Source organism: Lipophrys pholis (assembly GCF_963383615.2).
Source record: "Lipophrys pholis genome assembly, chromosome: 12".
Lineage (NCBI taxonomy): Eukaryota > Metazoa > Chordata > Actinopteri > Blenniiformes > Blenniidae > Lipophrys > Lipophrys pholis.
In genome coordinates, this window is record NC_137641.1 from 20,973,820 (window position 1) to 20,996,475 (window position 22,656).

Consider the following 22,656-nt stretch of genomic DNA (forward strand, 5'->3'; position numbering starts at 1 on the left):
AAGGGGGGGATGGAGACCCTCAGAAACAATGCAGTTATGTTTCATCCAGAGTCGAGCAATTAAACTCACACAGTGTGTGTGTGTGTGTGTGAGACCACTTTTTAGGGGGCGTGAGTGCGAAACAGTATGAGTGAATGCATTTTTGCAAGCGAGTCCGCAATGTTTGTGATCGCTGGAGACAAGGCAAGCTTTATATGGTCACCAGGAGCGTGAGATGAAGCACGGCATCCTGCAGGTTTACATTCGTCTCAGCTCTGTTGATAGTCATCAATGTCTGTTTCAGCTGCACATTTCTAAATGTGAAAGAAACGGAGAGAGAGAGACAACACAGCACCATGTACCCTGATTGGTATTCAGGGAAGCATTTTCTTTGCACAGGAAGGAAAGTGAATATGAAATCTAGTCCAGGGGAGGAAGAAGAAGAAGAAGAAGAAGAAGAAGAAGAAGAGCCTTTTGTCAAGTCGGTTTCATAAATAAGGAACTGACTGAATTCAAAGAGCTTCAGCTTTATTTGGACTGGTTACCATTCAGAGACACACAGAAACATGAACAAAAATACAACTAAACTGTTCAACATGCTACGTAAAGTAAAAGAAGTTATTGACAATCATTTCAATCTGTTGACTGGGCAAATCAGGAAGTCAGAAAAACTAATCATTTATCGGATACCTACATGAATATCCTCCTGGAATTAATGTGAAAAGAGAAATAAGCTCTGACAAAAATGTTGAGTGGAAGCTGCCTGTTACCTCTTTGAATAAATGATTTATTTATTATCTTCAAAGAACTTCATCACTGTAAAATGTTTTCTTCAGTGCCTGCTGTTTAACCGAAACATCTGTAATGTTTATCCTCCACATTTAAAAAAACAACTAGTTATATAGTTTTTTTATTGAGTGAGGAACTAAGATTATTTTTTTGTATGGTTTTCCACTTTTCAAAAGTCCAGAATTACCCAAAAGAAATAAAAATACTTCGGTGAGATTGTGAGAGAAATATATAGTATATACAACGTCCACTGGAGAGATAGACGTGTGATGTTCGGCACAGTGTGATTTAAAGCACAATTAAGGCAATGGTTCTGCTCTGGAAGGGTTTGTACTCCCACTTCCTTATGGTCCATGTTTGTCTTTTTCCCCCAAAATTGGCACCATGCCATCAGTTTTCTTCACGTTCTGTTGTCAGAAGTCTTCAGGTGCAATAACAAGACTCATAACAAAGCGCAACCACGAAGTTAAATAAAACATTTGTTCAATAAATTATCACAATACTGTTAAGAGTTCAGCTACCAGAGCGGCTCTTGTAAAGTGAACAGTGTCGGTGCAGAACAGTAATCCCTTGACTAAGCAAGCCTTCCTGTGTCCCGTCTCAAAGTGAAATACCACCAGGGTTCTGACCGGATGTTTAAAAAGAACCCACCAAAAAAAACACACGCACTTTGATCACTCTCTTCATCCTGACATGAATTCCCAAGTGGAGACTGAATGTAAAATTATGCAAAAAGGTTCCAACTTTGGTCCAAAAAACACATTTCATTGGCTGACGTCACCAACTGTGACAAAAGTTCTCTGTGTTTTTTCTGGCTTCCAGAAATGGGATGTGCACCACTGACATTAAAGAGGAAGCATGAGTAAACTCAAAATGCAACCGTCTTTATGTCACTGGCGTCAAACTGCTCAGTCCAGAGTCTAAACGTAACGGTCATTTTCTGGTAAAAAGCTGCTGAGCGTTAAGTTATCTCCTCCGTCCTCGTCGCTGTCTCCCGCCCTGGGGATGACCAGGACTCCGTTCGTGATTGGATTGTGTTGTCTCCTGTAGCTGTAATTCCTCTCGGGCAGAAGAGCAGAAATGCACATCATCTCGGTCCCCTCCTGAGACCTCTTGGCCCTGTACTTCTTTGCCGACAGCTTGGTGCAGAGGACGATGGTGGCCACGATGAAGATGGTGGCCAGCAGAGCCAGACAGGCGATGACGACGAGGCAGTGCTTCACCACGTTGCGGGTGGAGCAGGGTTGGACCTTGGTACTGGCTGTGCCCTTTGAATTGTCCCGAGGTGCCGCTGTGCTCGCTGGAGGAGGCTCAGTTTGTGGATTTGGTAACTTCTTGGGTTCACGGGGGATGAGGATCGCTGTGAGGCTGGTGGAGAAAGCAGTGGTGGAGCTTGGGGCCTCCGTCAAGATGAAGGCAGCGGCAGAGCTTGAGGAGGCTGCAGACTGTGAGGAGGAGATCGGGCTGCTTGTTGTTGAAGAGGACTGAGGTACAAGTGAAAGCTTAGTGCTGACGTGGGTCTCAGTCACTTCGCTGGGTGAAGATGTCGTTTTGAACGTAGCTGCTGCCCCAGACGTGGGGGTTATTGCCCCTGTGGTTACAGCGGGGACTGACGGAGCGCTTGAATTGTGAGTGAAGCTGGGAGGCCCACTGTTGGGAGAGGTGGTGGAGGATAACTCAGAGCTGTTTTCAAGCTCTGTGACAGCTGTGGGCCGTGCAGAAAACACGACTGATGAACGTGCGGCGGATGTTGTGGCTGGAGTCGCCATGCTGGTGGCTGATTGTTGATGTTGATCCTCAGTCTGTTTCACTCCCTCGATGATCGTTGTGCCTTGAGAAGACGGCGCTGCCCGACCAGTTGCGATCGCTTCTGTCGAGCTGTGACTCAGCTGCACGCTCGGCGTGTTCGCCGCCGCCGCCGCTGCAGGGCTCACAGAAGTCAAAACGCCTGTGTTGACAGTTGAGCCGCTCGCTGCTTGGTGATTTTTTTCAGTTTCCTCTGTGGGTGACACCCGGCTCACTGCTGCTGCAGCGGCACTAACCTCTGCAGATTTGCGAGATGGAGGCCAGGTTGCAGCCGGGGTCTCTTCTTCATTGTCTGCAGCAGTCCACAGAGTGGTTGGACTGTTAGTGCCGTTTTCTGGTGCGGAAACACTGACCGAGTCCGCAGCAAACAAAAGACACAGTCCCCAGAGCAGAGCCGGACACGTCTTGATGAGCATCATTGTTGAATAAGAAAATCTGAAATTACAGCAAAAGTTGCATAAAGACAAATCAGTCATGCCAATAACACAGGGGGGGGGGGGGGGAGCGTGCGTGTCATGTGTCTGCGAAACAGTCATGTGTCTTTCATCACACCCTTCGCCTCATTTCTGCAGAAAAAAAACAAAACCCCAGATACTTTATAAGTAATGTTAAGTTTTTTTGTCATTTAGACAAAAATCTTGCAATAAACATTGAAACCGCTTGTAAATAACGCAGGAGTTTAAGTCAAACAAGGACTGACGATATGAAAGAAAAAGTGTAGATGAAATCCTCCCAGGTTTGGTAAATCAATACAAGATTTCTCTTGGCAGCATTTCATGAATCCTGAAGTCACAATCGTTCAACCACCAACACCGTCAGAAACATTTGCTGTCTTCTTACCTCGCTGCCGGTGAAGCAAGTAGATGGCTGTGATGACTAAAACAAAACAAAAGTAGAATTCAGCAGATTTCAGCTTTCCTGGAAGAACATCTTTACAGCACCGACATGCTGACTGTCGCACAGCCTGACAGAAGAAACAGGAAATGTTCACCCTCTTTAAAAAAAAACAAACAACTGCCTTTACCTCAACATTTTCAGATAAGTCGGACACACTTCCCCCTGAAACAGAGAGCCTCACTATGTGGCTGCGTCAGTCTTATCCGAAGGTTTTTTTGTTGTTTTTTTTCAAATTAAAATGCAATATTGAGAACATTTGCAATTTTAGTAGCTTTAAAGTTTTTTCTTACCTCATTCATGGAAAGCTGAGGGCTCCTCAGGCGTTCTTCTCATGACAAACCTTGTCCAACACTTCTGTCTGAGACTTAAGGCTAAATGTCATACGGCTAGAAACGCCCCAACTTAACTGCTCATGATTCCATAGTTCCACAAAGACAGCGTGTCAAATATGTAAATCAGTCCTAAAGGCCTCGCGGTGAATGGATTATGTGGTGGGGATGTCCCTGGTGTGTCGCTCCAAGCTTTGAACGGTGACACAGAACGACAGTGACAAACAAAGCTCAGGCTCTCATATTTGCAACCATTGAGGACCGTCTGTGGAAATCTTAACTGTCACTTCCTGTAGCGATGAGTCACTCTGAGATGTCAGAACAAACCCCCCAAAAAAGTTGATTGGAGGTTGAAAGAAGACCATAGTGATGCAATGATATGAAGTTTGTTTGTAGTGGTAAGTGTCGCTTTGCTGGAAACTAGAACACAGTGCAGGAGTGAAAGGCCTCGGACCGACAGCACACCTCTTCAAGCGACATGTGGTAAAGCTATAATTCCTCATGTTAAAGGAGCACTGTTTCCTACTTGGTGGCATCTTGTGGTGGCATTGCACACTACAACCAAATGAATGCCACTCTTAATTCCTCTTCCACGTTCACATGTGAGCTCACATCGGAGCCAAACAAACGGATCCCTAGTTTTCTTTAAAGAAAACGCAAACAAAAATGTACATTTTCTACATTCGCCAACACTCCACCGCATCTTACATTCATCGCCTCAATCCTCTCGCAAGTTTAAAAAGAGAAGTTGCAAATAGACAAGAACCTTCAAGGGAGTTTGTTGATTATTTCAACTTTCTTGTAACTCTTCTACCGAGTTAATAGGAGACGTATTGATTCTGCACAGCGAAGACTTTGCATAAAACTAATCAAACATACATTCATCTCTACATTCTGGCAGTTATACTCTATTAAAGGAGAACATTATTTCTCATTTTTGTGAATTGAATTGACCAAATCTTACAAAGTGTCCCTCAGCACTTAAAAATAACCTCAATATATAATTTGTTAATGAAACATCCTAGGTTTTTCGGACATTATTCTGAAGGCAAAAAACTAAACCGTTTCCTGGTATCCACTATGAATTCTCATCTTCTGTTAGAGTATATCAAATGCCCATTTGGATTACAATGTAGTCTAGTGGTTTTGGCAAAAACACAGAAATTCTCTAAAAACAACAGAAACATCAATGGTAATAGTTGTTTTTTTTAATCTACATATTTTTGGTTTGTAAGTGGGATTATAGAAATTGGTCATATACAAAAGATGAAGAACTAAAATACTCCCATGTCTAATTGAAGGTGAGAACCGATGAGACTGTATTCAGAGCATGAAGGAAGAAGTGTCTGTTAGTTGGAGGTTTGTATAAAAAAAAAAAACCTGCTCCTCTGCCCAATGAAACTGGTTTCTGACCAAGGCTGACAACTGATTTTCCTCACAGCCATGCTGCATCACTCAGATTCACACAGCCCTACTAAGTAACCACAACTTTGTTGTTTTAAAATTTTTTTTTTTTTAAATGGACACACTTACAATTAATAGGAAGATTTAAAATCTACATTTTTTTCTAAGCGCCGAAACAATCCCAGAAAAATAGAGAAGCGTGGTGGGTTTTCATGTGGAAAATCTTTATTATGTGCACAGAACTGTTTGTCAGGGGTTCAGTGAAACACAAGCTGGGTGAGTGATCCCTTCCCAACACCAATATGCACTGGAGAGGGCGACCTCAGTTCCACCCCGAACAGTGACAAGAGGCACCACTACATTTTGCACAACATTTACACCAGAGAGATGCAACCTCCCCCCCTCCCCCCACCCCCCCCAATTAAAACCCACCGTTAAATCTCGAGCCCAGAAGAAGAGGAACAAAATGTTTCCAAAGGAATTCTTCCACATTCATAAATCTGATGGATATCGATGAGCAAACAGGTGGCAGGGCTAAAAGTTCAACAGCTATTATTAAAAAACAAACAAAAAAAAAAAATAAATCCAGCTTTGACTATATATATTGTTCTACCAGGTTGTAACTGGAATGTACAACAGGAGAAAAAAATTTTTTAAATGTAAAAGCAGTGCATGAAACCGCACACGAGTCATATTTGGCAACACAAAAAAAAAAAAAAAAAAAGAACAATGGAAATACTGATGCTACATACAGTTTTTTGAGTAGTAAGTAGAAACTTCACATGAGAATGTTTTTACCACAATTTGAAAGCAAAACAAACAAACAAACAAAAATAAAAGAGATTTAAGACTTTTTCCTCCAACAAAAAATGTCTTTTCTTCAAAGGTGAACATGAGCTGAGAGTTTTCCCTGTTCTCTGTGTGTGCTGGGGCAGAGTGAGAAAACGGAGGCTTGATGAGGAAAAATAAAAGTTCATGTTGGAATGTTGGCTTGGCCTCATCGCGGGGACGACACCAAGCTCTCCGTGAAGCCGAATCTTGAGATGTTTGGCCGTGGCCGACCCCCGCTCCAGTCGATCCTCTCCTTAAAACAGCGAGCGGTCCGCGTCTCACATGGCCACCTTGGCAACCTGCTCTTCCAGTCTGGCAATGCGACGGTCCTGAAGGATGACGCGGTCCCTGAGTGACTTGAACTCTCGCAGTACCTCCTCCAGTTTGTCTTCTATTTTCTGGTCCAAAACAAGACAAGACGGTCTGTCAGCGGTCTGAATCCACTTCAAATCAAACTTTTGGTGTTAATCCTGGTTGTATACGCAGCAATGCTCTGTAGCTCTCAACTGTATTATGACCCAAATAGCAACTATATGTTGATTCATAACTTTTGTAAATTGTTCCAACCATAATAATTACAGTGAGTCTAAATGTTAGAAAAATAGTGTTCAGGTTATGAAAGGTGAACTTTGAAGCATTACAATCCTGTTTCACTGAGAGGACACCAAGTTATACAAACAAAAGTAAAAATAATCTACAATACCTAATCCTCGGCAGGAACATTGGGACTGTGCAGGCTTCTTGTTTCCATTTAGCGTTTTTGCTAAAATACTCACAACTGAGGGCTGTGGAGGAGCGTGCTTCTGGACAGTGGGGATGGTTTCTGCTTTTGTGACCGGCTTGTTCTCCAGGACGTTCGTCTTGACCACCTTCAGGTCGCGGGTCTTCGCGGAGACGTAGCCGTCTTTGAGCGAGATCAGGATGGGGCCTCCGTTCTTGCCGGCGAACCATCCCTCCGCCTCCAGGGCGGGATCGGGCCCGGCTGTGTCGGGGTACAGGTCGTCCTGGAACAGATCCGACTGGGCAGAGCACGGAGGAGACGTCAGGGAGAAGGCAGGGACGGGCGGTGAGAGAACAGCATGCTGAGGATCTGATTGGCCTTACCTTACGGGGGACTGTCATGATGATTGGTTCACATTTTCTCTCATGTAATTTGTAAAACCTACAGGGATGATAAATAATATGAATAATGACAATAACAACAAGCATGACAGTCACGTCAGATTACCGTCATACGCAAATCGTATGAATAGTTTATTTTGTAGCATTTAACAAAATGAAAGTGGAACTGAAGCGCATGGAAACAAATGTTGCTCTCTTTACTTCAGCTCAGATTGGTTCAGGTGTCCAAGCCTGTTTCATCTTGTAGTACAAGTTTGTGCCACAAGATGGTGCACTGAGTCATTTGAAGAGCCAGCAACTAAGATTGGTTGAAGATCTTGGCTGCTCAAGAATAATATAATATAGTTTACGTCCATGAATCTCAAACTGTGGCACAGCTCTCCCTAGTGGTATGTGGGGGTAAGTCAGTTGAAAGCATATAAAATGATCAAACAAGTACAAAACTTAGAATGAAAAAATACAAAACATCTGAAATTCATATTTAATCCAATCAAACCGAGGAGAAAAGGAGCTGAAAGTAAAACAAACTGCCACTGAAGTAACTCAACACTGCGATCAAACATGTCTTCACCTCAGAATTGTATTTCTTTTTAATCCTCATATTTAAAAAAAAATCCCATAATCTGAAAATGTAAGAAGCATTAAATTGATTTGTACTGCACTAACTTTCCTGAACTTTTGTGAAACAAATCCTTTTCAACATTAATTCATTAAACAATCAGTCCAAATGATGAATCAAAATAAAGCATACTTTTAAATATAATAGTTTCCCTTTAACTATTTATTAGTCTTTTTAAACTTTTCCACGACCAGTTATAGAATTGGATTTTTAGATGTTTTCAAACCTAAAAAGAAGTCTAGAACTGAATTGGTTTCACGATTCACTGATGTAGTGTTTTTTATCATCCTCTAAATAAAAAATCTTTTGCGGCGTTCTTCAGTGCGGTGGAAACATTACCTTGCGATTTCACATTTGTTGACATCCAGGCCTCGTTTGGGCATGTATCCCATGCCCCTCTGGGGCTCCTTGGTGGAAAAGGTGTTGAGGTAGTGAACAAACGGGGCCTCGTCAGTGATCTCAAAGTACCGAATGCTGCTGTCACCCTGCAGGGTCGAAAGACAAAAATCACATCATGGTGAACTTCTGAGGTTGTTTTTTGTTTGTGTGTGTTCAGCGCTCAAGAGCTTTAGGTCTCTACTTTGTGGTGGTTTTAAATTGTTCTAGCTATCACAAACAGCCTACCAGTTATTGTTCTGAGGAGTGTATACATGCCAACTCTGTAAGATTGCTTACCTTTCCACACAGGTAGACTATACTGGTGTCTGGGTCGTAGAAGGGCAGCAGGACTCCATTACTGCTGTCCATCTCTTGCACACAAATGGGCTCATCCATGTTGTCCTGGAAACAAACGAAGCATTCATTTGAAATCGTTTTGATTCAAGAGAAAACACTAGATTCAGCGTCGCAATGAACAAGAAATTACTCAAATGAGCTGGAGACCACCGCTGGCTGCGTTATTTTATTGGAGGGCGGCTCGTTATACAAAACCCCCCCACATTTATTTCAGTATTAATTAACATCTGTGTTCTTCTATGACTAAAAAAACACTACTTTTTCTTCATCTTATTGCTTTTTTTAAGATATAATGGGCATTTTCTAGAACAGTTTTTTTTTTATTATTTCAATTGTCAATTTCTTTTATTCTAAGGGTGGGTGGGACAAAATAAATCATAAGTTATCAAATGAATATATTTGAAGTGAAGTTATGGGTCAGGGGTGAGCAGTGCATGAGTCAGAAGCGGGTTTGAATCTCTTGTCTTCAACAGATCTGGAAAAGTGAAGTCTGTGCAAACAATTAACTCTGATTTACTGGAGTTCAGATGTTGCAGCTGTAGTGTAGTCAGAAGAAACTCCTTGTATGGGGAAAATATGAAGTACACTCTTCGTGTCACAATGATTATAACTGTTTGCGATGCATCAGTGTCTTGTGGATAAGAGCGGGGTGACTGACTGCAGACACTTACAGATTTCCATAGAGCGAGCTGGCGCTCGCTCATGCGGCTGAATCCTGTGGTGAAAATGTTTCCATCTGCTAAAAAGATCGCCCTCATCGGCCGAGCTCCCTCGTGTGCTTTGTCCTTCTCCTATAAACAGACACAGCTCGTCAGATTGATCGCGAGGTCACGAGGGAGACCACGCCACGTGTGAAGCTGTGGGCTTTCACTTACCGTCACGATCTTCTTTTTACGGGGGTCAATGACGCGGACCTTCTTGTCCTTGCAGGCGGTGCAGAGAAGGCTGCCATTGCGGCTCCAGCTGACACTAAAGATAACATCAGGGTGCATGTCCTCCAGGTTGATCATGGCCTGCCCCGTGCCCACATTCCAGATGACGATCTGGTTGTCGCACCCTAAAATGGACACGCACAGTTTGAGTGCACACGCCTCTTTGTCCCGGTTTATTTTGAGTGGTTCACATCACACATGGCAACGCTACAAGAAGGCACTGAGACAACCGGTCAGATATGGAGTTCAGCTGTGAGCAGCGGACAAGCGGCTGGCCGGCGACCTAAACCGGCGGCTTATTGCAGTTGAAGGGTGGAGCAGAGGACTCAGCCAAAGGTTACCTGCACTGAGAAGAACGTTGCGAGCGGTGGGATGCCAAGACACAATGCCAACCCTTTTAGAGTGGCCCTCTAACACCACCACAGGCTCCGAGAGCGCAGTTTCCAGTCCATTCTCCGGTATCTGCCAGACCTGGATAGATAGATGGAGAGAGCGCAAACGTTATTGTTCCCTGGAGGAAATTGACTGCTTATCTATGTGGCCTCATCAGTTCAGGCTGCTCCCTTGACTAGGCTGTATAGTGGAACGAAATAGTGAAGAAGTAAAGTTTTTAAACTCTTTGGATGTGTCACCAATTTTTCATATGGCAATGGGACATGATTTTTATGTTGATGGGCCACAGGGGTCCAGGATGTGACTCGCTTGAGTAACATGAGGTCACATGAATGAACATTTGTTTCTCTCTGTTAAAAGCACCTAACAATGACTGTGCTGTGCGTGGCGCTATATAAATAAAGTTGAATTGAATTGAACATGGATTTTTAAAGCAGGATTATTGAATTTGTTTGGCAGGGAAAAAAGAAAAATGTTGTAAATTTGTGATGCAAAGCTTCCCCTCAGTTAAGAGAAATATTTTCCACTTTCACGTCGACGACTTTTCTTTACCCGTCTCTCAAACCATCTGTCCTCTCTGTCCTGACTTCAGACGGAAATAGACAGACGAGTCCGGACCTGAGGAGTTCGCCCTTCTGTGTGGGCCATGTGCTTGTTATTGAAAATAAAATGGTTATTACACTGTTGGCTAAACTGTAGGAATTGTTCTTCACTAACCATGTTGTTGCTCAACTTTCAAGCGCTTCCCTCAGATGTTTGCACTTCTTTGTTTGTGCCTGAGCACCGGTGAGTATATTATCAGCTCTGTGTTGATACCACCCAGTTTATGTTCCAACGGGTAGTGACAGTCAAGAGCGTAAATAAATATTGGTCTGTATGTGAGGATCTTTCCTATCTGAGCCTTGTGCTCTACTTTACTCAAGATCTCATCCAGTCTGTGGCTTTTCACAGTGGAGCACAGGCTGTTTCCCTAATCGCAGGAGTAAATAACACATTTTCTGAGATCGGCAATATTCAGAGCTGTTTTTTCAAGTTCTCACAAAAGTTTGAGGATGTTCATCCCAAAACTGTCTGAAACACATCTGCATATTCTCATTTGTGCAGGCCAGGAGGCAGCGTAAAGCAAATTGAATCAGATCAACTGGACTTGGTTTTATGTGTTGAAAGTCATTTTGTCATTCATGAAGGGGAAAAGGAACATTTAATAGGATTTTTCTGAACAAGATGATACAATATATACTGATTTCATGACCAAAAAAGGAGAGAAGGGATGGAATCAATCAATTCCATCCTTGCTGCATAAATCCCTAATAATCAACATTGTGGTTTTATTATTATTTTATACAATAATCAATTCACCTGTACATAATAAAAGTATGCATTCATCTTCTCTACTGCTTCATGTTGTTCAGGGCTGCATTGTTCTCGAGCCAAATCTTGATAACTCCAGACAGAGGCAGTGTGCACCGTGGACTAATAGTCAGTCCATCACATTTAATTACCTTTACATTCAATCATTTCCAGGAAAAGGAAGTGAATTCCATCTTGTCGACCATTATAGTCACCATTCCTATCAAGATGTATGAATATGATCCTCAAATAAATCAAATTCAATGAAACATACATATTTATTTGTAGCCCTGGTTAAAATCATTTTGTTATGTATGTCATGAAATGTATTTCTTTTTCCCAAATGTCATTTAAATGTGATAAAATGTCATGTTTTTAGTTCATTTAGTTACTCTACATTTGTTGGTCTACTAGTCTATGTTTGTAGTTCTAGAACTCACGCAGGAGCCAGTGTTGTTGTGGACAGTCAAGCTTGTTTAAGCCTGCGGGTCGGCCTCAGTTCTCCTTACGCTAATTGGATGGCTGTAGCTAACAGCCAATCAGAATGATTACACCAGTTAGAGGGGCGGGGCTTCCGCTCACCTCTGTGTGTCGCTAGTGAAGTGAAATCACACGTGCAACAGACGCAGTTCTCTCGACACCCTAGTAGGTTCAGAAACTCTGCGTAGGATCATTCCTCACCTCGGATCGGTTGTGATTATTTCTTCATGAAACGGACTGTCTTATGGATACTCAGATTATTAATGTGATTCAGGAACGGAGAGAAAGGAGGACCAGGGAGTCTGGACCACCTGGAGAGAGACTGTAGCTGCTGATCAAGAAGCTGTGCCTGCCGAACCTCTTAACTCATACTGCACCTGCCCTTGACCTGACACTTGCCCTTTCACCTCATTTCCCTTCATCCTTTCCCATCATTCATCCCCACCACTGGACTTGTGAGTAAATAAAATGACACTTTGCACGTGTTTTGTTTATGCTTGGTAACCAGTGAAGCGGCCATTTTGTTTCTGGTCTCAACGCTCCCAAGCAACGAACTGGGCCTGTAGTGAGGGTTGTTTACTTTTAGTTCTTAATTTAAAGACTGTGTGGAGGTGTGAGTGTGGGCATGTGTATTCCTGGGGTAAGTCCAGGTCAACAGGGTTTTTGTGCCTGTGAGCCTCTTTTGGTTAGAGATGAACAGTGTTTTCTTTATTGTTGTAAATGATTTGAAGGGATTCTCCAGCTTTTATTGGAGTCAACTTGATTTGTCTTTGTAATGAATATTGTTTATTTTATTTTTTGTTTCTATTTACTGGCTCAATATAACAATAAATAATATATTTATATATATTTTAAAGAAAGAAAAAACAAGCTAAGTATCTTAAAAGCAGCAGATTTGTAATATTGCACAGGACGGAGTTATTGCGCGTAAACAATATTGCACAAAAAGTAAAAAAGATTAACCGTGTCCTTACCATGACTGTACAATCCTCAGAGCCGCTTGCGATAACAAGGTCATTATGGGGACACCAGTCGATGTCCAACACGGGGCCTGTGTGACCACATACTGTAGGGTAGACCTTGTCTATACGTCCAGTCTACAGGACAAAGAGGTTAAAGAGAGTGATCAGTAAAGGCCTGCTCGAAAAGCAGGGTTTCTTCCAAAAGAATTCCTCCTATAGAGGATAAATCAAAACCACGATGAGATATGATCACACATTTCAAACAGAAAGGTTTTAAGTAGACCAGCCCAAAAACATAGATGGACATAGATCACACTCGTGGGCGTATTTGATGTGTTACAAATTTTTTTTTTAACAAAACACACAAATACAAAAGCTTGACGGATGTAGAGAGGTAACAGTAGTTCATCCAAACTTTCAAAGATCTTAAAGCTTTATTTTAACCTCTTTATCGGGCAATGACCATATTTGGTATCGTCTCAACCCACATTTCTTTCCAAATGCACACTGATGTGTTAGGGACAGTCACACAGACTGCAAGAGGAAACAAGTTTTCTTCAACACTGAGCCAGGAGCTTCTAGTATTCTCACATTTGTGAGTTCCAGAATATGTGAGACTTCCAGAATGTGTCACAGTTCTAGAATTTAGAAATCTGAGACAAGACACAGATATATTTGTTCGGTTTCCAAGCATTTGTATTGTAGCATCAGTTCGCACATTTTACATCGGTGTCCACCACCTAACTATCCCACCAGCCTTCTTTCATTTAATTTTTTTAATTTTTTTATAAAACCGTGATATCATGCAGTGAGAGCAAACGAATGAATCCCCTGACCTAAAATAACGCCGGGGCACCTTTTTGTTCGAGGCAGCTGTAACGTGATCGCCTGCACAGTGGGTGCCTTTACTTGTGGGGCAGATTTGGTATTGATTATCTATGGATTTTACTGCAGATATGAGCCTCGGGGAGCAGAAGGACAGGGTCACCACAGCAGCACGCTGGTGAGCTGACCTACACAATCGATTCTCCGCATGTTCAGGATGCCGTGAAACGTCAACAGACTTTTGTTACGACTCATGTGCCTCTGGATACGGTTTACATCCTCAAAAAGGTTTACTGGTAATCCATTATTCCTCTGCACTGATTGCTAGAGAGGCAAGCTGGTGAAGAAAGTCATTAAAACACATTCAGATTCAGAAACTTTCACTACAAATGCCAAAATATAACAAGCACCCAGAAAGAATATGAAAAATTTAATTTGACACAACCATGTCAAAAAACCCTCTGTAGTTGAACTGTGGCTCTGTATTTCAGATTGTTGTACTCATTAACATTTCATATCAAATTGAATTGATGGAACTATTTTAACATTTCGATCTCAGATTATTACATCACCGTTAATGGGAGATACCGTTTAAATGTTCTACTGGCTTCTCTGGTCAAAATTATGAATCTACTAAAAATGTATTGACATGATGCTTGCAATCCAACTGCTTGGGTTTCATTTTGAAGGTGGCAGTTTTAATTTCTTAAATGTATGTAGTTTGAGCTTATTGGCACACTTTTACCCATTTTCACTGTGCCGGTTGGCAAAGCCAACCTGCATTAGCTCTCGAAGCTGTCGGCTCAAAGAAAAAGGTTGATGGACAATGTAGAGTTGTTAACAAGATGTGGACGTAAAAGCGCCTAACCGACCTTATTTAGGATAAACATGAGACTTTTCATAATTTCTTTTTACAGCGCTGGGTTTGATAGAAATCCCAGTCTTTCAGAGCCGTCCCACTTTATTTATGCAGCGCTTTGAAAAAGTATAAATAAATGTTCTGACTCATGTGGCTGCTCTGAGTTGTAAACTATGAAACATAGTCATGAACGTTGAGTCATACAGTGGATGCTCGAGCTTTCACACCATTGTTTTGTTCAGTAGCGACCCCCCCCCCCCCGTCTGTTCAGGGCTGCAGTGGCGTTAGCAGCTTTGGCTGGTTAACAGTACGCAATTTCAGTTGGATATTAATGTGAACTGTGAATCTATTAGTTGAATATGATAAGTTCTGACTAAGCCACACATTGTAGGAGGACAATTAAAAAAAAAAAAAAGTGAGTGTAAATCTTTTTTTTAACGCAGCAGCGCTAAAAACCTCCAGTCTCATATCATTTGGTCAGACGTGGTCGACGGAGCTCTACAGCACTGAAACAGGCATCATTCAAACATCTCACCTTTTGGAGAGGAAGCACGAGGAAGGCTCCTCCTCCGCTCGCCTCGATGATGATGGCAACAAACTTTGGGTTGACCGCGCAGAAGGAGCTGTCCCACGTGACCCTCGACACGCGGATGTCATCGTAACACTGGTCGTTCCTCACGGCTTGGCCGAACACGTGGCGGAACTTGCTCTGTCGCACAACTCGCCGCAACATATCTGAAGAGAAATAAATGAGAACGAAGCAAGTCAGACATTAAACTGAATGGGGGTGGGGGGTAAAATCCAAATTGTGGTAAAAAGTGACTGCTCGGTTCAAAGAAATGTGCAGGAAAAGCCTCTGAAGCGTGGAGAGGAAAGATTGAGGTAAATCTGACTTTTTCTGCCAACGCGGTCTGCCTCATTTGACATTATGTTGATTAACTGTGCCCGACTCAGAGCTCCACTAAGACGTCAGCTCTACCTGCTGAAAAGTGAACTGTGGAGAAACTCATCTTCTCTCTGTGCAGCTTTCTATCTTTTTTTTTACTATTTTATGTGAAGGGAGATTTAGATGAAGACTTCTGATTTAAAGTTGTTTAAAAATGGCTGCAAGTTTGGGCATGGGGCAAAGCATGCATGGGTTATTTTGAAGATGTATCCAAACAATCCAGCTTGTGAAAATAGTCCCGTATTTCCGGATCTATCGATTAGGATGCAGGCCTGTAGTGTCAGAGCTGTCATCGCTCGGGATGTATTTTTACTGCTGCATCAGTTCCTGTGAACACACCACAGATGGCCTGTTGCTACTCTGAGACTTAGGAAAAGCTTTCACTTGTCGATCCATAACAACAAATAGCTCAGAGCGTCTGACAGAAATAAAGTTCCTCTTTCAAGACAATTGTGGCAACTTGGTTGTTTTTGCTTTGGAGGTAAAATAAGAAAATCAATGAAAATGTGTCTCGTCTTGACTCCATCCACTGCTTTCCCCAACAAACTGTCTTTAGCACTTTTTTTTTTGCCACTATCTTACTGACAAGCATTTTTGTGGGTAATTATCTGGAAAATGGAATGCCTCGGAGCAATCATTAAGCCGCCAGTCTGCAGCGACACACTGAGCCGTTACACAAGCTGCAGTTTTCCCTCCAATTATCCACAGGACTGTCTTCACACCAAACCACCTGCTTCTACACATTCAGGCACGGATGTTACAAAAAAAAAGAACTGGAAAAGCTGAATCACTGGTCTTTTTGGATGTAACACAGGAACTTTCCAAAATACTACCTCAGCAACCTCGATTTTACTGTTCTGTGCAGAACTGGAACAAAGCCTGCAGCTGTAGCACAGTCAAGATGTAATTTTGATTAAAAGTCATGCTTTTAATCATTTGAATTTGTTTTTCCAACAAAAACATGTTGTGCAGTTGCTTTTCTGGGGTAGTTTTAACACTCGCACCACACATGCTTTGGCTCATGCTTAGAAGTAACTATGTAACTCGTATTCTGAGAGATTGTGTTGTCAGTGCAAAGTGGGAGAAAACACTAAAGAAGTTAAGGGAATGCCTTTTCCCAGGGGGATTTCTTAATTTTATTGTTTGAGATGAAAGACGAAAATACCAGTTGTCAAACGGTTTCATTCATTTTAAATATAAAATTAGGCAAAACAAAAAATATCAAATGAGCTTTACAGCTAAAATATAACTGTGATAGTTGTCTACTGTATACAGTTAAGATTTAAAACTAAAATTACTACTCAGAAATGAAGCTTGAAAATTGGGTTTGGAACGCAAGATGCTATTTTTAAATGGATGGATGTAACAAAAAAAAAGAAAAGCCTACTTGGTTTAAGATGTCAGTCCAAAATAAAATATTGTAGATAGTCTCGCCTGAGAAATCACTTTAATTTGATCACGCGATACCAAGTTACGAGAAGAATAAACCTTCCCAAGGTGGACCACAAGACATGACCCTTCTTATAAGTCAAATTCTTGCCCGAGACAATTGGGCAGAGCTGTAAACACAGATCATGTTGCTGCAGGGCTGCAGGAGGACAGTGAACAGCGTAAAGCGAGCACAGAACAGCGTGTTCCCTCAGCCAATGCCGGCGCTCCATCCACCGGCAAAACATCCACATATTCATGTGACGATGAGGAGCTGCTTCATCGAACCCTGCGTCCTCTCACTGATGCCATTACAGACATGGAAGACACACGGTGCAGGGCATCATCAGTCATCATCATCATCACCCTCATCTTCATCAGCATGATGGAAGCAGGTACACACACTGATGCTGGGGAGAGCATCTCATCTGTCAAGTCAACACAATGCAGCTCTGCAGGAGTGTGAGACTTAAAAAAAAAGAAAAGAAAAGGGTGTGTGCAACGCCACCAAGCATGCAGCCATCAGCCACTCGGGCTCGGTCCCAGCCTGTCATTTTGCCCGGCCTGTCCAGATTTTGGGGGGGGTAAAAAGCACGAGACTTCATTGAACGGGGGCAGAAGAGGCTAACGGGGAAACAATAGTTGGAGGCTAACGCTAGCCGTTAACACAAAGCCCGGGTCGTCTCCTCCTCTTCACAAACATTCGCACACCGAACCGGGAAAATATAAAAGCCCACTTTAAAAATCATCTCCCCCCACAAACAGGGAGTGTTTTATTTTTATTTTTTTAAATAAATCACGTTGGGGTACGAAAGCTTTTTTTGTTGAAGTTAGCCAGCGTGCTAACCGTCACTGGAGCCAGGGGGAGGAGGAGGAGAGCAGCCAGATGTGAACGATGCTACAAAAAAAAAAAAAAAAAAAAATCCTCCGATTTAAGTTTGTTCAAGACGATTTATGGAGGGGTAAAAAAAAAAAATGCAATCAGATGTTGGAGGAGGTCGGAGAGCCAGGGCAGCTGTGTGTGTGTGTGTGTGTGTGTGTGTGTGTGTGTGTGTGTGTGTGTGTGCAGCCGGCCGGGGGCTGATCCAGTCTCCACCGGAGACACGAGCTGCTGAATAAATAAAAAAAACAAAACCGTTATCATCACGGATTGGTTCTAACGTGTTTTGCATCAGTCCTAAAGCTAGCAGCTAACCGTTAGCACCCGCCGGCTGACGCAAGTGCAGATATTTCCACCCATTTTTTTTTTTTTTTTTTTAGGGCTGCTCTCATTCTCAAAAAACCTCCATCCATCCATCATCCATCCATCCAGCCAGCCAGCCAGCCGCACGGATGCTGCACATCCCCGCACAACGCACGAGACTCTCTCCAGTTCGTTCTTACCTCCTAAATCTATGCAAGATTTTCGTTTGCACGAGCTTAGAGGGGAGGGGGGGCTCAATCACAACACATGAATGTGGTGGTTTAGGCGCGCCCTTATCCTGCAGGACGGTGCTCGAGTCTCCCCCCGGTCTCCTCCAGAGAAAACCCGGCCGCGGTGTGCTTGGTATCCCCTCTTTCTTCACTTGCAGGGTTTAAAGATGTGCTGGTGTTCCAGGACGGACACGCAGAGCATCTCCCCACCCTTGTCCGCTCCTCACCTGCGCAGGACTTTTTAGTAGCGGTCTCCTCCTGTCCTCCTCCTCATCGCGTTACATTGACGAGCGACCACGGCGCATGCGCAATACGGAGAAACCACGTTTCGTTTCTTTTCTTTTTTTTTTCTTTTCTCAACACTAAAAGCTGTGAATGGAGAAGAGCGGGGCAAACAGGGCATCTCGCTTTTTCCTGCTGCTTGTAGGTTTCTTTTTTCTTTCTTTCTTGTGTTTGATGTTATATAAAGATTAGTTCAGTCTGTTCAGATGACCAAATAAAAGTGAATTTGGAAGCAAATCGCATCTTTTTGTGTGAGGGTCCCTCCCCCTTCTGCCCCATCCCACCTCCCCCCATCCCAATCTGCCCAGTGAAAACACAATGAAGTACCCCCCCCCCACGTGAATAAGTGAATCAGCCAGCCAGCAGGAGTGATTTATCTCTGCAGCCTCAGTTTAAGTTTTTTAAGTAGTTGTTCAACCTCCTAAACCTACTGCCAGAAAATCCTAGAGCAGGTTTGTCTTTTTTGTTTAGATTATTGGCAACTGAAGGAGGAAGACATACAGAAAAGTTGCTCAACTATACGCTTCCATTCCAGTTTTCTTTTAAAGGTTATTGCATCTAAAATGTACCAATTAGTTTATTTTGGTTTCTTAGGTTTGTTCTCCTAAACTGCTAAAAGACCAGATATGCTGTCAGCTGGAGTGTTTGTCTGTGGACCGATGTTACCACTGCCTGATTCTTTTGAGGATGCACAATTTCTTTAGCTTTCAGCGTCCGTGTCTCAACAAACGTATTCTCAGAGTGTGGCTTTGATAACAACACTTCACTTGAACTTCCATTGTTGAATATTTGTGGGCACACCTTCCAGTGCTGTGTGGTTATTCTTCCCTCAGTGCTTTTCCCACCATGGACACTTTCTAAGAATGTGTAAGGATTTTAAGGTAACAAATCAAGTTGAACAAAGCAGCGTAGAAAATGGATGAATAGCTCTTTGCAGGTAGAATCTGGGTGATCCTCACGATTGAAAGCGATGAAACTGAAATCAAGCGTGGACTTGTTCAGCCACCTGAATTGACGTGGCTAAGATACTCTTTAACGGTTTGTCATGACAAGTGACCCCCATGGATTTATATTGTGATGCCTACTCACAAGTCATCATGTAAAATCTTTTCTGTACTTCAGCTAAAACTCGTTTTAAAGGCTTTGAATTCTATTTCTAGTTTGTTGAGTTAGCAGATATGTTCATAAGGTGACGTATACATTTTAATAAATACAAACTCAACCTCATACAATACACACATGAGCCTTTTGTGCATGCCTGTTATGGGAAAAAAAATTAAAAACTCTAAATAGATATTTTTAAGCACAAAGCACAAAACACTCACCTTTTTTGGGAGGCTGTTGTACTTCTTCCGGTCTCTCTTTGGATTTCTTTGCGACGTCGAAAGTGTCTTTCATTTGGGACACTCTCACACTTGGACTCTGCTCGGCCACCCGGGCCGGAGCTTTGGGCCCCTCAGGGTTGGCGCGGCTCTTATGTCTCTGCTTTTGGTTGGTTTCTCTGATAATCAAAGCCACGGGCTTATACGAGTCCACCTCGGCGCTGCTGCTCTGATTAGATGTGTCTTTATAGTCTTTGGAGCGGTCGTTGCAGACCTGCGCACAGACTCTCTCCTCTCTTTTCTCTGAACAAGCTGGTTGTTGGATTTCATCGTCTGACGTGAATTCAGGCTTGTGGGGAGGCTCTGCGGAGGGAACAGGATTCTGGGGCTTTGTTGCAACAGGAGGAGGTGAACATTTAAATCTGGATCGTCTCTCCAGGAACACTCGTCTCTGTAACATGTCCAAGTGTTCCGGGTCTTCATCCGGGGACAGTTTTTCCATCCGCATGCAATAGTCATAGTCGATCATATTTCCATACTGGTCGTCCACGTACTCAACTGAATGATGGTCCCAAGGGCAAAGCTCCATTGACAGCCGGCGGTCTTTAGTCGGCAGGAAGTAGGTGCCTCTCTCGTCCCACAGCTGGCACATGTCCTGGTTAATGGGGTTGTTGCCCAGAAGGTCTTTGTTAAAATGAAAGGTGTGTCTCCTCTTGACTTTTTCCTCCGAACGTGCGTGATTTTTGCTTCTTTTCTGCACATCTGTAGACATGAGCTGTGTGGTTTTGAGCTTTATAAAAGGGTTTTTAGGTTTTTTGGGCACAGGCGGAGGAGGACCTTTGACTCTGGGCTTCTCTTTTGGCACGGACTCGTCTGGAGAGCTGCGGGAACCAGGTGTGGCGTCCTGTGCCATTTTTGAGCCCACCACATTGGAGTCCACTTGTGTAGCCATTGTTTTGTCTTTTCGAGGTAACAGGTGTGTTAAAGGTGGAGGCGTGATGTCGGCAGAAAAGCACACGAGCTCACTTTCCCTCTTCAAGCTTGCAATCTGTTTCTTTCCACGATAGTCTTCATTCTCTGGCAATGGAGGACAAGGGATCAAATCACATTGTTCCAGTGAGAATGAGGGATTGTCTTGCAGCTGTGCTATCACGGATCGGGTGGTCAGGGCCTGGAGTGGGTCAGCGTTGGCAGCGTCAGCGAACACTTGGCTGTCATCTCTCTCGGTAGTGTCTTTGACCTCCGCTTTAACCCTCTTAGAGATAGCAGCCGGGAGCTTGTTCTGCCGAGGCTGATCCGCTTCTTGAGGTTGCTGCGCAGTGATCCCTGACCGGTGGCTTTCCTTATCCCGACTTCTAGTTTCGGTTAATCCCGACTGTTGCTCCCGTTTGACGTGCCCCGTGCTTTGGTCATTGAAGCGCTGCTCCCGCTCTGCATTTCCTCTACCAGTTGTCTCCCTGTGGGCAGCTTCTTCGGGGCGACCTCCTTTTAGCTGACACCTGCTGCCTGTCACTTGAGCCATTTCCCTCTCAATATTGGCTGCGGGTGAACTCCTAACACGTGCGTCGGCTGAAAATGTGTCAGACTGTCTGCCACGCTCCGCGTTACCTGTTTCATGAGGACTACTCCTTGAGTTTTCTGACTGGTCATCATCATTGCAACGATCTGAATCTTCATCAACTCTTCTAATGGATACTTGAGGTTTTTCCTTTGGTCTCTCTGGACTTAAATCAACATTATTTTCCATGTCAGGTGACATCCAAGCCTCATCCTTTTCCAGTACTACAAAGTCCTCCTCGTTTGTGGGATTCAATGAGGCTGTAAGATCCTTGTTTTGAGTCTGAGGACCGAACTTGCTGCGACCATTTCCTGATATCGTCTCATTTGCCCACTCCTCCATAACTGTAGTCCCAGCGCAGGCCGCAGCCTTGTTTTCAGAGCCTTGCTTTATGTCTGAAATTTGTCTTGACTCCTTTGAACTCTGGACACTTTTTGACTCCTCCGCAGTCGGAGTGGCAGCCGTCGTGTCTCCACCCACACACCATACCCTGGCGTTCACAGGGTGCTCGTGATGACGCTGAGGCCTGATTGGTCGCCCACTTTGGGGGTCTGTACGTGCAGAAGCGACAGTGAGCTCCCCTGTGTGCTCGGTGGCCAGGTTTCCGACGCCAGTCCCACTAATTCCGTCGTTTCTCTGGCAGATTAAGCTGCCGTCATCCTGATCTTTGCTCCCATCTTGATTTGATACCTCTGACCGCTGGGTGTCCTCGGTCTGTTCTGTTCTCTCGGAAACATCGATGGACTCCTTGTCTTTTTCTGAGGCTTTGTCCAGCTTCTGACCCATGGCTGTTTTCCGTCGTAGCCTTAGGAGAAGAGAGACACAAATGTCAACACACAGCAGGGAATTTATAAGCAAGTTACAGTTACGTAATAAGAAGATGACTTGCATCCTCATCCCAGTTAAATGAAGTCACACAACAGGCTTCTCTCTCTCTCTCTCTCTCTCTCTCTCTCTCTCTCTCTCTCTCTCTCTCTCTCTCTCTATCTTAAATCTTCCTCTATTTTTGTATATTCTTCTGTACGGTTCACACTAGTCCTCCCGTGGCCCCTCTATCTATCTCTCCCTATTCTGTCAGACAGGAATGCTGTGGTGGCTATAATTAAAGCAGGTTCAACTGCTGCCAGTGAGTCAGGAGGCCAAAAAAGAAACAAGACAAGTTAGATAAGAGGTCAGCTGTCAGGTGCCAAGGTCAGACAAAGGAGTCGGGGCAAACATGTCCTAATATCTGCTGACAAACACATAAACCGTAAATCACTCGAAAACATTTGGATGATCTCCAGACGTGGGACTTAACTGCCTAGTGTGATTCGTGGAGCCACCAGCTTGGACAAACTCGTCCCTTTGTCAGACGCCACGCACTGTCAATTACTTGCTCTGGAGACGAGGCGGGTT

At 43.5% G+C, this 22,656-nt stretch overlaps 2 protein-coding genes across 5 annotated transcripts; both read right to left on the reverse strand.

The window, feature by feature from the left end:
- Positions 1-487: 487 nt before the first annotated feature.
- On the reverse strand, positions 488-4,085 carry selplg (selectin P ligand). Of its 2 annotated transcripts, none has more exons than XM_080477413.1 (3): positions 3,762-4,085; positions 3,415-3,538; positions 488-3,009 (listed from the first exon to the last, which is right to left on the reverse strand). In XM_080477413.1, the coding sequence occupies exon 3, from the start codon at positions 2,991-2,993 to the stop codon at positions 1,689-1,691; it is 1,305 nt and encodes a 434-aa protein (XP_080333539.1). In that variant the 5' UTR covers positions 2,994-3,009; positions 3,415-3,538; positions 3,762-4,085; the 3' UTR covers positions 488-1,688. The 2 variants fall into 2 exon arrangements, with proteins under 2 accessions (XP_080333539.1, XP_080333538.1); XM_080477412.1 differs by having other exon boundaries at positions 3,415-3,450; positions 3,762-4,082.
- Positions 4,086-5,407: 1,322 nt separating this feature from the next.
- Positions 5,408-21,680, reverse strand: LOC308118036 (coronin-1C-A-like). Of its 3 annotated transcripts, none has more exons than XM_080477240.1 (11): positions 19,707-21,680; positions 14,848-15,047; positions 12,641-12,763; positions 9,785-9,914; positions 9,387-9,568; positions 9,183-9,302; positions 8,452-8,556; positions 8,116-8,261; positions 7,140-7,197; positions 6,812-7,054; positions 5,408-6,433 (listed from the first exon to the last, which is right to left on the reverse strand). In XM_080477240.1, the coding sequence occupies exons 1-11, from the start codon at positions 21,601-21,603 to the stop codon at positions 6,314-6,316; spliced, it is 3,324 nt and encodes a 1,107-aa protein (XP_080333366.1). In that variant the 5' UTR covers positions 21,604-21,680; the 3' UTR covers positions 5,408-6,313. The 3 variants fall into 3 exon arrangements, with proteins under 3 accessions (XP_080333366.1, XP_080333367.1, XP_080333368.1); XM_080477241.1 differs by lacking the exon at positions 19,707-21,680 and adding an exon at positions 18,070-18,408; XM_080477242.1 differs by lacking the exon at positions 19,707-21,680 and adding an exon at positions 18,327-18,395.
- Between the last annotated feature and the right edge of the window lie 976 nt (positions 21,681-22,656).

Excerpts from the sequence above, each read along its gene's own strand:
- selplg (XM_080477412.1), bottom strand. Across the intron at positions 3,010-3,414 it reads CTTGCTTCACCGGCAGCGAG|ATTTTCTTATTCAACAATGA; the intron begins GTAAGAAGACAG and ends CTGTAATTTCAG.
- LOC308118036 (XM_080477240.1), bottom strand. The coding sequence starts at position 21,603 with ATGGAGGAGTGGGCAAATGAGACGATATCAGGAAATGGTCGCAGCAAG. Across the intron at positions 9,569-9,784 it reads CAACGTTCTTCTCAGTGCAG|GGTGCGACAACCAGATCGTC; the intron begins GTAACCTTTGGC and ends TGTCCATTTTAG. Across the intron at positions 7,055-7,139 it reads TCATGACAGTCCCCCGTAAG|TCGGATCTGTTCCAGGACGA; the intron begins GTAAGGCCAATC and ends TGCTCTGCCCAG.